The following is a 15366-nucleotide window of genomic DNA, read 5'->3' as shown; positions in this document are numbered from 1 at the left end:
GTTTTTCCTCTGACCACCATTCACCCACTCACCACACTATCACCTACTTGCTAATTTGCAGTTATTCGTAGTCAGACAACCCTAGAACAAGTTTCTCGATGGAATCTGTCCATTTACAAGGTTAAGATATTATATTATATTAAAAAATAATTGTGAGTCATTGAACGGCTACTGTTTGGATTTCACCAGATACAATAATAGTATCATGACGTACCTACCGTTTATTGAAGTTACCGTGTTTGCGACTGCAGACATCAATTATTGGACCATTGACAATAAACAATATTTGTAGGTACTATTGAAAACTAACGTCATTCCCCGTGTACATCCAGTAAAACATGATTTTGTTTCGACTTGAATAAAAATAAACCATAAGGCTATGCTAAATTGAAATAAGGTTAAAATGAGTGTCAATTAGTCACGACTAGTAAAAAAAAACATTTCATTTGATCAAAATAATATTATAAGCAATGAAGGTTTTAGCGCGTTCAAGACGTTATTGTTTGTTTTTTTTTTAGTTAATTGTTCATAAATGTTATACGAATGTCCCAAATCGTCACAAAAATATCTAAAACTTGGTTAACAAGAAACAAAAATGACGAGGGTCATTGTTACAAACCACACGTTTATACGCAAAAATTTAAAAACCGCATGTTTTATTGTTTGGTTAATGAACACACAATAGTCAATTATTTTTTATACTTTTATCAATGCTGTAGAAAATACAAATGAATATACCTACGTCTTATATATAATAATGCAATTATAATGGCTGTATAAATTATAACTAATAATATACACCTAAATTATTACGAGTTTTTTGCCTATAAACTTGCATATCTACCAAATGATTATGGTTAAATAATAATTTTTATTCGTAATTAATTATAAGAATATAATGAAACGACACGAAATTTATTTTACTTGGGCATATATGTAATATGAGTTATTATTGTAATTACATGATGTTTTTTTATACAGTAGAATTAAGACCAGCAAGCTGCTGATTTTATCACAAAACCGTTTTCATAAAATGCTTGTACAATAATATAGGTATGACATTGATTTTTATTATTTTACTATTACTAGATAATACTATCATATTATAGACCGACTATAAATCACAAGAATACATAGTTTCTGAATATTTCAGTTACTAGGTGATCCCGTACACTTCGTTAGCCGTTAAATGTACAAACTGTATATGACTCAAACTTTGTTCAATGCCTTATTTAATTTTCGATGTATGATGTTCTTGATTCATCTTAACTTTTCTGTTGCCCGGAATAAAAATTCTTATTCGCAGCAGTATATTATTAGGTAGGCAATCTACCGCAGGTAGATCGCGGACCCCGTGCTGTTTGTACGTAAGTGTATGATTTAACTCTTAAGTATCAAAGTTATACAAAGTTTGTCGGTTTTAATTAATTCCACCTACGGTGGATTAACCACCGATACATATAATATCAAAACACAGCGTACAAAAAAATTAAATGCATTGAATGAATACACTGATTTCACGGCAACCAATAATTATTATTATAATAGTTTTAAAACCCATGGAAACCATTTATAAACAACAACTTCAACCGTAAATCTCTAAATCCCCGTTTGAGCACATCCTCTGGTTGGACCTAGGGGGGATGATTTAAGAATCTAAACCATTCGAGGCGTCACCCAAACGCATACAAAAAAATTCATTCAAATCGGTCCGGCCATTCTCGAGTTTTAGCGAGACTAACGAACAGCAATTAATTTATATATATATAGATTTAATTGTGCGTGTTCATCAAATAAACGTGTTTTATCTTTTGTTCTGACGATCAATTTTGGTCCAATCAAGATTAAATATTTTACATCTCGAAAATATTTAATTAATTAATCACGTGTGGTTTTTTTTATAGCTGACTGTTAAAAAATAATATATAATTTATGTTATAATAATATTATATGGACACAATCGATTGTTTGCAAAATAGAACATAGGAGCGGATCTAGGAATGAAAATGAGGGGAGGGGAGGTGGACAAATATATATATAAGTATTAGTCATAATGTCGTAAAGCTAAAACTAATATTTAAAACTGCCGATATACACAAACGCTCCAGAAACATAGTGAATGATCTAGTATAATTGTTTCAATGACGAACATGATAATTCAGCATTAGTTATGGTGACTGGTATAGTTATTTTAGTTTTGGAAAAAATTAATCGCAATGTTTTAGAGTTACAAGCACTATATCTATAGTTTAATAAGTTTGTACCATTAATTTTCCAAAATATATTTTAGATTTTACGTCCATGTTTGAACCATTGCAATCTTTACAATAATATACCATTGCTGCTACTGAATTCATAATATTTATAGATTTATGTTGGTATGAAAGGTTCTAAAGGTATAACTTCACCGAATTTTTCGTTAAATGTTGTTTTAAGACCAGATACAAAATAATTGATGAGAGGTAAAAAAAATAAATAGTTATTCTATATTTCTATACCATTCTATAAGATTGGTTGTTTCAATAATATAACGTCCTATTAAATGACCACGTAAATAAAGTATTCTTATATTTTCTTCACCAATTTGAATCAAAAGCATTTTTAAAATATATTTCAAACTTGGCAAGAAAATATTGTCTCTCTTCTTTGCAATAACATAAATTACCTTTTTAACATGTGAAAAAGCTTTAGATAAGTAAGATAAAAGAGATTAGCCACAATTTCTAAATATATTAAAAAAATTGAATATTATAAATTTAAGTTCCCCAAAGGAGGAGACTTAAGTCTCCATCCCCTTGTACTAGCCTCTGTATACAAGGCACTATTTTATCCACAACTCGCTGTACCTATATAACAGAGTAGCGCTACCGAAGGTAGTTTCAAAATAAAATTTAAGTAAAATTTAAGAGTTTAATAGATATAGGTATTTAGCTGCATGATAGGTTATTAGGATTGATATTCCTAATAAATTATCTAATCAACACGATCTCGCTTTTGTGTAACTGTAGCTTATCATTAGAATAATGGAACACATATAAACATAAAATATATAAACGGAAGTACTGCGTATATTATATTATAAACATATGCAAATATAATATATTTATATATATATATTAAAAAATAATTATATTATACCTAATTAAAGTACAAAAATAAGTAATCGTATTTGTATTATATAATATAAGAAGCGATTAAACCTCTACATTTGTTTCAGAGAGACGTGTACAACACGGCAAACATGGCAAAAATGGTAAACATGGTAAAAAAATAACAATAATATAACCATATATACCTAACATATTATTATAATCATTGGCGTAATTTAATGGACAACACAGAGAGAAAGATGGAGAAATATAGATAGTCCCTGTGCGGTTAAGCAACAAACGTAAAACGTAACGCATACTATTAAACGTCAAACGTAAGATTATATATTTTTTTCAAATTATCACTCACAAAAGTTAAATGTAAGAGTAAGAGTGTAGATCGAAGTGGTGGGCTAAAATGGCGAGCAACGTGGTTATATTGCAGGCGAGTTTGGGCAACAGCGTTACGAAGGAGGTATTTGAGAGGTGACTAACACTAAAGTGTTTTTTAAGGGAGTGTCATATTATTATCTTGTATTGCCGGATGCTGAGGCTCGTAAAAGTACAAACTGCAGCTGATACTTAAAGCTAATATGTTTAGCGATTTCAAGTGGTAACATTAGTAATAAAAAACGGTCACCTCTGCCAATTTTTAAGTTCAATACACCGTTGCCTAAGGCATTGGGACCTTAAATGATAATCGCCGCTGTAATTACCTATGTCCTATACTATATTATAGTTTATTATTGCTTGTCATCGGTGTAGTCGTACGAAACAGCAGCCTGTTGCTGCTGCTGCTGGTGGTGCTGACCGTATTCTGGTTCTGCGGGCACTTGTTGCACGTACTTGTACGACGGCACGGCTATGTACTTGTACTGTACAGCCGGCTGTTCGTACTCTTGCTGCTGGAATTGCTGCTGCAACTGTTGCTGCTGTTCCTGTTCCTGCTTGAACGAATTCTGTTCGTATTTGAGCGCGTACTTCAAGGAGTTGGTTGGCTCCTCCGCGGCCTCTGGTTCGGTGGTCACCGCCGGTGGTTGTACGTACTTATACGTGGGTGACGCGGCCAGGTACTTGTAACCCGACGTGGACGGCTCTTCGAATTTGCCCGACTGTTGCAGAGCAACGGCCGACGGCAGTGATATGTACTTGTATGCCATCTGCGGTTGCGTCAGATACTCATGCTGCGGAAAAACAAACATCCAAACATTAATAGGTAGGTAGTTTAAGTACACAAGTACAATTGTGTTCCATATTTTAATTACGAAGTTACACGACTTAATCCTGCACAAATCATCATAATATTGCTTCTGTAGTCATGTCCTACATGCGCGTCCGCTGTTTTTGTGTGCTGACACACACGACGACAAGACGAAATATCCCCGAACAATAAATTAACCCGAATCAAAAATATCCCCGAAAAAGTTTACCGAAATTAAAATATCCCACGTAATAATATCAAAACTTCAACCTCTAATATATTATAAAAGTTGTGATTAGAAGTACAATAATAATCGCATTTTATCTAAAGTGAAGACGGTATAACACGTATCGCGACCTGGCCGTTCTCAATTTATTTAATTTACATTCCTAAGCCAAATTTTCAATAAATTATTGACATTTGAAAGACATTTTTCAGAGATATATTTTTTTTGTTTAATTAACTATTAATTAATTATAATTGAATTACAATTATTTATAATATATATGCATGTAGTTTAAATCATAATTTTATAATATTGAATTTTTAAATAGTTAATTTTTTTTGAAAGTTTAAAAATAATTACTTAAATATAAGATATAATATTATATAAATGTATTTTTAAGTGGGAATTATTTACATAGAATGTTATTGCGGGGCTACTAATTTAAATAATTAAAAATATTATGCAGTTTAAAAATATGCTAAATAATGTTTTAGATTCTGAGCAGAGCGATCAGTGTATTTATTTTACAATGATGTGTGTTTTTTTTGTGTGTGCATATATTATTATGTACACGTTTTATAAATTATTCAAATGCTTCAGTGTCTTACAAAGTGTTCATAACATTGCCCTTCCTTACAACTCCACAAATGTTTGATTAACAATGTTGAGGAATAGCGATAAGTGTGCATTTTTATTATTTTTTGTTAGTAGGGATTTTTATTACGATATAATTAAGTACGTGATTATTCAATTATTGTACCACAGTCTGCACAAGTTGTGCAAAATCATATGCAAAAATTGTAATTCGTCAGAAAAACATTACTCAGTTGGTTATTTCTCTTTACCGTACACAATTTTATCGGAACTTTAGTGAACTGCTACTATTAAGATAACATTGTGTACCTAGGTACATTTAAACGTTTTATTATAGTACCTAATAAATATTACTAAAAAAAATTAAGTCACACGACAAAATGGAATTGTACCTACTTTTGTTTAACCGCAACTCAATAATTGGAGCAAAAATTCATAGTGACGAACAGAGAGCGTATAGAGATGAATATTTTTTTCTTTAATTATTATTAGTTTTAGGTTTCTCTGTCTTGGTCATCTAAACTAGCCTCAATTCGTATAATTTCATTCATCACCGACAAGACGTTATGATCTATCCGTTCAACTATATATGATAATCATATAGAGTTATATAGAGTTCAATGGTCCTATTCATTTTTTTTATTATCTATGCATGTACTAGACTTTGTATGGGTATAGTTGTATAGGTAGTTGGTATAGTTTTAAAAACAATTTAGCAAAAAACTTTTTGTGCTATTTATAGATACATGAAATATAGGACTTTTTTGCGTTTTTTTTCGATTTATGTATTATACCTACATGTTTGTTTACGACTAAAAAAACCTTGAACATATACCTAATACAAGGTCCCTCGTAAGTTTGGTATAAATCATGATTTGAAATAATATAAAACACATATTATTTCTAATTACACATAATTTGATGTGCTGGTGGTTATTATTATTATTACTAGGACCGAAATGAGCTATAATTAAACTGTCGACGAGTTTCAAAAAAAAAAAAAAAAACTTTTCATATAAATACAAAATGTTTATCAAGTGCCACTGTTTATTAGATAGCCTGGAGCTCTAAATCGAAAGTTATTATCCAGTCAACGATATTGTGTATTACTGTATTATAATTTTTTATATTACAGATCGAGCGACAATTTTATTAACAGATTTTGTACGTAATCGTCCGCGTAACCAGTTTGTTTGACGAACCTATTATAATATAAATTATAGAATATTATAGTCTAGAGAGGTGTGTAATGGGAAGTCATTAGCTAAAGAAATAATTGCTTTCTGACAACAATAAAGTTGAATCGAAATGTGCACACTATAACAATAAACATATTACACTTATATACGCTCGTCACTGTCACAATGTTTGATAGCACGCTATATATAGTTGCCCCACTGTGTTTGACACGGTTAAAAGGTTTTTTTAAAATTTTATTTTCACAAATTATTACTGTCAAGTTTCTAAATTAATTTTAAGTTCAAAAACATTATTTAGTTTAATGTTGTTGCACACAATATGCAGAAGTGCACACTGCACAACCAATGCAAATGTTTATTTTATATACATTTAAATATTTTTAGAATAAAATGTTGGAATATCGGGAGATAATTTTATTTTTAATTTAAAATATCCTTATAATTTAAAAAAATTAAGTGAACAATGCGCTTAAACTATGATCATCGAATAAATAATTTACTAAAATCTGACTTTAAAAGAACTTATTGAAATGAACATACACAGTTAGAGACCTGTTGACTGTATAGTGTATAGGTAACATATTTCGTGATAACTAAAATAACCTAACGTATATAACTTGATAACATATTTCGTTATACACCACAGTATACGCTAACGTATATAGGGTGCACACGACTTGCGTACCAAGTCAGATAACCGAACCTTTTTTAATGAATTACGTTAATTAATTCGTAAGTGATTCCTAAAATTATACCTATTGTAAAATAAAATTTGCATTTGACAAATAATTTACTATTTAATGTATTTTAGATTCTGAATAGATATATGAATGTAATGTTTTTACAATGATGTGTTTTTTTTAATTTTATTTTTATTTTGTGTCTGTATACACGAAAAATAGTCGAAACAATGGTTGGATTTTCAACATCAGTATATTTTCCAATAGATTTGTAAATTAGTAATTCAAAAACGAATAATCGCTCGTAGATACTTAAAATTTACACTGTATGTTTATTTTATAATTTTCTATAGTTGATAACATTTTCAACATATGTAGACTCGTTTTAAGCTGTTTACGTAGATTTTATATTTTGAATTTTTTTGTTTTATTTTCTATAAATGTCAATAAAATTGTATTCATTGGATCAAAACCCTTTAAATGTCATGCAAGGCTCCTCCCTCATTTTTACAATATCAGTTTAAAAATACATATGCAAATTTTTTTAGTTATAAATGTATGAAATGTTCAATTTGTATAGATTGATAATATTTAAAACAATGTTTCACGTAAGTAGTTTATACTATAACCAAGAAATCTGAAGAATATATAAACATAGATTTTTATAGTTGTTTTAAGTTCAAATTTGGATGAAATTACCTACATATTAAATAACCAAGAATAACGATTTTAGTTATTTTCTTATAATTTAAAAATATTCGCGTTTACCTAAAACTTCTTAAGTATGTTATTATATACAAATATGGTAATATGCAAATAATATTAATTCAACTTACCAGCTACCGTATTAATAATAACAGTATAAATATAATATAAAATATCCTAACTGACAAACCATCTCTACTCAGAATCGTTTTTTGTATACGTTCATATTATATCATCGAATTCAAATTTAACACCATCCATTACAGTGACTCACTTCTAACCTTATTGTACAGCAAAGTGACACCCAATTACGCGTTTTTTTTTTAAATTAAACACAGGACAATAATACTACACAATAGCATATGTAAGTCATATGGCTACTAATCAAAGTAACGCAGTCAATATAATATATGAAATAATTTCAGACACTGTGGTGTAAGCATATACTATAGTTTATTATCGGTTGGGAAGTCCGTCTAATCGATAATATTTTTATTCAGCATGCAAACCACTAAAAACTATACAAAATATAATACTTTTTATGTGTATATGAAATATTCAATTAAATATTATTACCTAACTTTTAAGCATTAGTAATACTAAATATGGGGGACGGAGTGGTCGAGTGGACTAAGGCGTCGGTTGTGACGCACACCGGCCCTGGTTGAAACCTTGGTCCACGGGTGGCATTTTTCTTCGGGCAAGTAACGGTGTCCGGAGAACAAGTGCCACCATCCCCTACCCGGTCATGGCAGATACCTACGGGTGCCCACTTGAAAAATCTGCTAAAACTACACACACGTGTTTACACCTACTGTTCCTTCCCCAACAGTTTAAAAACCACCCAATGACCTAAAGTGGCGGCGGGTTAACGAATAAAAAAAAATACTTAATATTTTCTATGAAAATAATTTAGTTTTGAAACCACTAAAAAAATATGTTTAATAATTTAACTTGAGACCCAATTCATATTAATCTGTATATTAAGACAAGAGTGAGACACAATTCGAGGGACCAGAACGAGTGGTGCGCCATTTATGTGCAATGGTATGATATTAGATTCTGAGCGAAGTATGTAATGGTTTTACAATTATGTTTATTTTTTTTTTTTATTTTATAAACACTTTTTCTCCCTCTAAACTTACTCAAAAGTATCAAGTATAGCATTTTTTCTAAAAGGTAATATTCTTGAGCTGGTACTTTAAAAAGGTCATTTTTCAATTTTCGAAACGCTACTCGAAATAAAAGCGGTTAAAGAAGAAAAAACGTATGATTTCACGATTTTATAATATTAAATAATTACGGACGACGTTTTCTACCAGAAATATTGCTTCAATGAAAAATGACAAGAGTTATTTTTTGTTGTATTTTGGCTTTTGTTTTTCTTAAGGATTAAAGTTCGGAAAATTTTAGCCATTTTTTAGCTATTTATAGACATTTAAATTTTGGGAGTTTTTTTGTTGTAATTCGGTTAAAAACTTTAAATTTGGGTTGTTTATTTATATTAGCCTTACTTAGACATGGTAAAATTTTCAAAAAATTTGAGCGACTATGAGCTTTTTGTTTTATTTTATATTTTGTTTTATTTTTATGATATTTCCTAATTATAATCATATAAATTACCTGTCCATATAAATCGTTCTTAAGCTGTTCTTAAAAGTTAAAACGCTTTGTTTATCACCATAGAGACGAATAAAATTAAATAAAAAAGATTCCCTCGTCTGCTCAGAATCGTTTTTTATCGAATACAGTAAAATTACACTATCCTGTCCGAGGCCCTAAGGGACGATGGACAAACATCCACCACCGAAATGCGCTGACCTACTTTTTTATATCATATCTACATAGGTGAAAACTACTGAAAAGCTATATAGTTATATCATATAGGAGGACTTTAACGCCCACGGAAATACTGTCGAACCTATTTCTTTGTTGCTGTTGTACCTACTCGCCACTGAATACCTATACAAATCTAATACTTTATTGGTATAATATTAGCAACCCGAACAATATTTCTGCCCATGCACGGCTTGGTATTATTTATGTTTAGATGGTTATTAAAAATAATAATCATCCGATGTGCGGCGTGTAAATAATTTAATAATAATATTATATACGATCGAGATTACCGAACCTCCGAGGCAATAACGGTGGAACCTCCATGCACTGACCGCCCGCTTTTTCGAACTTGGAAAGTGAACGAGTTGGAAAAAAAACAATCGTAACGCGGTGGCGGGTTTAACGACTTTGCGTCTCGTCGCGCCGCCGAACTTACGCAACTCCCAGGAGAAAGGCGTCCGTTCCGTTGCGCTAGAATATAATATACACGACGCGACGTATATTGTACCTATATATATATTTGTGTGTGTGTGTGTGTGTGTGTGTGTGTGTGTGTGCGGCGGATATACACGCGTCGTATATAGGTTTTAGACTTCCTACTTCGTAAACACACACGCCGACGGGGTTCCGCGGCCGCCGTATATAGAGACGACTTAATAATAATTATTAAATATATATTTTATAAGCATTACAAAATCGCATCGCATTAATGATATCATATACCTATACATATTATACATATTATTATAACAGGGTATTTTATAATACCAACACGTTATATTATATGATGCCGAGAAATGTAATATTTTTACACTACCGTCTATTGTCTAATATAAAATAACAATTATTCGTAGTCGTGCGTCTCGAAATATGGTAGGTACGCAAAGTCCTATAATATATAATAGGTATTATACATAATACAATATTATTTTAATGGAATAACGATTTAATATTTAAGTCGAAGAACGGGTTTGGTTATATAATAGCTTACGCCTGCTCATCTCATCGAAATATGTCGTGTTTTTAAATATTTTTTTGTTTTATCTTATGCTATAGCTGCTGATCCTGCACGGCGTTGTCCGCGACAATTGAAATAATGTCTACAGAGGACTTACATAAACTCCGTTAAATGTACGCATATTTGTAACACAGTAATTTGGGTGGTTTTGACCAAGTATAAAATATAGGACTTTTTTATTAAAAATATATTTAATTACAATCTATACAACATCTGTACAATAAGTAATTTTAATTTAAGATATTATTTACATAGCGAGACTGACTAGGGAGGGCACTCGGTAGTGCCACCCGAAGGGACTAAAATTATATCAAATTAACTATTTTATATTCCGTAACCAATGGTACTCCCCATACAAACAAAAAAATATTCGTTTTTCGTGAGCCAACAAATCCCAGTGAAGCCCTTTTTTAAAATGCCAAATTTCAGAATTTTGCCTCAACATCATCAGGTTTATAGAAAAATCTATGAACCAAATTTCAAAACCACCAGTGCGATATACTTGGTTGTGGATCACTTACATGCATATTGCATACCCCGCACAAAAAATCCCTTTTATCGGTGATATAGAAGATTGGTATAGATACGTATAATGTCAGTTTGAGGTACTTACTTTGTATGGTGTCGCGTACTTCGTGGGCGCCGCCTGTGGGTGTTGCACTTTGACGTGCGTCGTCGATATGGTAGCGTACGACGTGGCCGGTGGTATACCGTGGTGGTGTCCGTGGTCATGTCCGTCGTAGTGGTCGTCTTCTTGGTAGACTGGATAGGCGGCTGACGATTGCGCGTATAGGGCGTACACGGCCAAAAACACCTGTGGCCCCAAAACGTATTATAATACTACTTTAGCCAGCATATAACGACATCCATGGTATACAGCGTCGGGGCAACTTTTAGTCAGGTTGGTTAGATAACGACTAGTTGGTTGAGTATTAGTAGACGGGTGGTATATGTTGGTATATATAATATGTAATATGTCTGCGTGAAGTCACGCAGTGTTGGGTAGTAGTATAGTGACACGAGTAAAAATTATTGCTATAACAAAATTACTTTTTTGCTAACGAAATACTGATTTAATTATACAGTTATGTTTATCTACCTGCACTATTTAAACCTAACATTAAAGTAACATAATTTGAGTTTGTTTGAAATCGATTTACTAAATACTGATAAAAGGTTATGAGTTGTGACAAATTCTGAATTATTGCGTCCAAGCACGTATTAAATTATGTTTGGCCTTAGACGTTGCGAAACATTGATGATGTATTTATAGCCCAGATATTTTAACCTCAGCCGATTAGTTAACCCAACTCAACCCAATCCAATATGCTTGTCGAGACATGGCAAATTTTCCAATTATGTTAATTCGCCGGCAATCTGCACCAGTCACAGTGCGTAACGATAGTCGATTATACTACTGAAATGCTGTACATCTCAGTTTATGAGTATTTAACTCGTTTTTCGGTGGTGGGGCGAATGACTGGAATTTTTTAAGTTACCGACACGTGGATATGAATGGTGATAATATATTATATACACACACATTCATATACACGATTAAGTGGCACTTACGCATTATTACTACGATTCATAATAGTCTTTAGAAATATTTCCGCTTTATATTAACGGCGGCATAGTTGGCGTGATTTATTTTTATTCCCCGTGAGATTCGAGTTATCAAGACTCGACTGTATACAAATGTATACATACAAAATAATTATACTCCAGTCGTTATATTCGTTGGGTTTGAACAGCAACTGTTTTGAATCAGTTTGTGCTCGATATACCTAAATAGATGCTATCGGACATTGCTCGAAACCCGCCACTTCTACTTTATATTAATTACCTACTACCAGTAAATCTATACCACGCGTGATCCATATCGTCCGGCCAAATCGCGCGTACTCACCAAGTGTCTTGTGCCGACCATGGTTATGGTCACGGAGTTGTCTGTCTGTCTGTATGTATATATATAAATATATGTCACCACCGGTGGTCAGCGATCGTCGTCACGTTCTTCTCGGTGCGGCTGCAGTCGTGCGTGTACTGTGCAGATATCGGTGGAGTAGACGACGACAGAAACGACGCGATCTGTGCGGGTTTGGTGTGCGTGTGCGAAGCGATCGGGTATAAGTGCGCCGGTGAGAGGTGAAGTTTTGACGCCGGAACAGCGTTGGCCCGCGGTTTTTATACGCGGGGACCGTACGGCGGTCGGTCGGCGCTTCCCCCGGTTCGCAGCCGCCACCACGACCGCGGTTACGTCACGGCGGTGCGATAACTTCGGGATGCACAACCGCCAACGGTATAGCTGGTACACGACGCCGCCGCCGCCGCCCGCCGGACCCGGCAGTGTTGCGATGTAATGTTTCCTTCCACTCGAAGGGGGCATAATCGTGAACTTGAGCTGCAGTATGGACGTCGCCGCCGCCTTCCGCTGATCATTTCACTATTTTTCACTCGACTGGCTGGCGACCTAGAACTGCTCTGTTACGCAATATATACATATTACCATCGGTCGCCGAGTCTTGGAGAACCAATTAGTTTTCGTCATCATCATCATCATCATCATCATCAATATGCATCATCTCCATCATCTCCATCATCATCATAACCTGTTATAACTCGGTCCACCGCTGCACACACCACACACGATAGAAGTCACGAGATTATAAATATTGTTTAGATGGTAATAATTTCGTATAATATATTATACGTTAACAGTGGCGGACTGAACTTCAATTTTAAATGATGCATTTTCATAATAATCAAGTACTTACCACCACCACCGCCATCCTATTTTTACTTATAACAAAGTTATGATGTAAATAAAATGTGATCAAAAGAGCCAAGAGGTCATACTTTAGCATGTAATTTTACGCCACAGTCACGGGGTGGCACCACCCCCTTTGAAAAGTTGACGCAGCTGCGTCAAAATTGTGCGCTTCAGCTCCCCACTGTACGTTAAGATGTCATCTTTCTTGATAGTTATTATATTATTATTATTATGATATGGCGTTAGTTATCGAACGATGTTATAATATTATATTGCTCATATTTTTTCCGTGATCTCGTCCGCTTCAGATGGATACTGAAAACATTAAATTGGATAGTTAAACAGAACCTGGTTTTTTACCTATGATCCTTGGAACATAACGATCTGTTAAAAGAGAGCATTAAAAAAAATTGTTTTGGATATTTCAGGGACCTGTTTAGACCAAATAATATTACGTGGTATTCCTATAATATAGTTATAATCGACTTCGCGATCACAATACTTCGAACCATCAGTGGATACCGATCAAATATTCTCGGGGGTGCATAATATTTTATAATTTTTATTTTTAACATATTATCTAATTGGGCATTATAAGTTGTGATCTTGAATCAAATTATTCAATTATGTTTTAATACTTTATAATTTTATTAATTTTATGAATCTATGTATACCTAATATTATATATACAGCCGGCATGTAGTATGCACTTATAAACACATGCATACTATACTATGTTTAATAAATACAAATATTGTTTTACTAATTAAAGAAATCGTATAAAAGACGCATGCGTAATGAGTTATTCAGAGCGCATGTCTGTAAGACAGACACACTTGCGTTAGAATCGTACCCAGATGTACTTTGATGTTCATCTTTGATTTCAATCTTCATAATACTGACATCTTTCAATCAGTTGCGCTGCTATTTAATTGGTACACTAACAGCGTTATTTCGTTTATGTTATCTATAACTAAAGTTTAAACAGGCGTATATCATCATAGGTGTAGAATAGGAGGGGTCTAAGGCCATAGCCCCCTGGAATTTTGTTTAGCCCCCCATTTCGTATTTATTTTCAGTTAAATTTTTAGAATATATGTTGTGTACCAGAAATATAATAGACTGTAGCCCCCTATATAAATCCATCACGCTACGTCTATGCATATCATGTGCACCTGGTATAATATGTGAAAAAATGTTCATGAAAAAATTGTCCACGAAAATAATAAGGTTAGTAAAAATGTCCATAAATAAAATGGCCAAATAAAGTAGAAATGCCCATGTAATATGGATACAATTTTATAATTGGACTATTTTACCTGTTGGTCATTTAATAATCGAACTATTTGACGTATTGGCCATTATTTTTGTGGGAATTTTTGGTTTACAATTGTTTACCTAGATTCATGTCACCATTATATAAATTAATCGAAGACAATATAATATTTATATTATACTAGCTGATCCCGTTCACTTCGTTGCCCGTTAAAACCTAATTGTTCCAACTCTATATATAATTCAAAATTTGTTCAATTCGTTTATTGGATGGTTGGTGTATGATGTTTAAAACTTAAAAATTTCCATCGATCATCTAGAATCTCAAAATACTTGTGCAAGCGCCACTTTAAAATACGAATTTTGGAAGATGCTATCTTAGTTCACACTTATATGGAGGTACGAAGGTACTGTGTAAATTACAAGCCTCGAGTTATCATTATTTAGGATCTACGTTGATCAGTCTGTGAGTCAGTCGGGAAACGTTCGATTATATTAAATTATTGCCATCCCGCCCCCCGGCGTTGCCCGCGTGACACGCTTGTGATTATGGAAGCAGTATATTTTCAGGTAGTAATACACCCAAGTGCGTAATTTTGAATGTTTTATTAACACGTTGTTATTATGATGTGGATATATAAGTTTGGAAAAACGCTGTGTGGTTGAGAATTAGATGTTCGACACGGTCTTGAAGAAAACGGCAGCAAAGACCATTTATAAAATTGACCGATGAAAAAATATCGTGGATACTTGATTACCGTGAGTAT

General features: G+C 32.9%; 1 protein-coding gene across 1 annotated transcript; it reads right to left on the bottom strand.

Moving 5' to 3' along the window:
• Positions 1-3048: 3048 nt before the first annotated feature.
• Positions 3049-12727, bottom strand: LOC132939254 (vacuolar protein-sorting-associated protein 36-like). Its single transcript, XM_061006331.1, has 3 exons — positions 12461-12727; positions 11165-11365; positions 3049-4273 (listed from the first exon to the last, which is right to left on the bottom strand). Exons 1-3 carry the CDS (start codon positions 12479-12481, stop codon positions 3833-3835), a joined length of 663 nt encoding a protein of 220 aa, XP_060862314.1. The 5' UTR covers positions 12482-12727; the 3' UTR covers positions 3049-3832.
• Between the last annotated feature and the right edge of the window lie 2639 nt (positions 12728-15366).

This window comes from Metopolophium dirhodum, chromosome 2, assembly GCF_019925205.1.
Source record: "Metopolophium dirhodum isolate CAU chromosome 2, ASM1992520v1, whole genome shotgun sequence".
NCBI classification, from domain to species: Eukaryota; Metazoa; Arthropoda; class Insecta; order Hemiptera; family Aphididae; genus Metopolophium; species Metopolophium dirhodum.
This window is presented reverse-complemented; position numbering and strand designations above follow the sequence as displayed.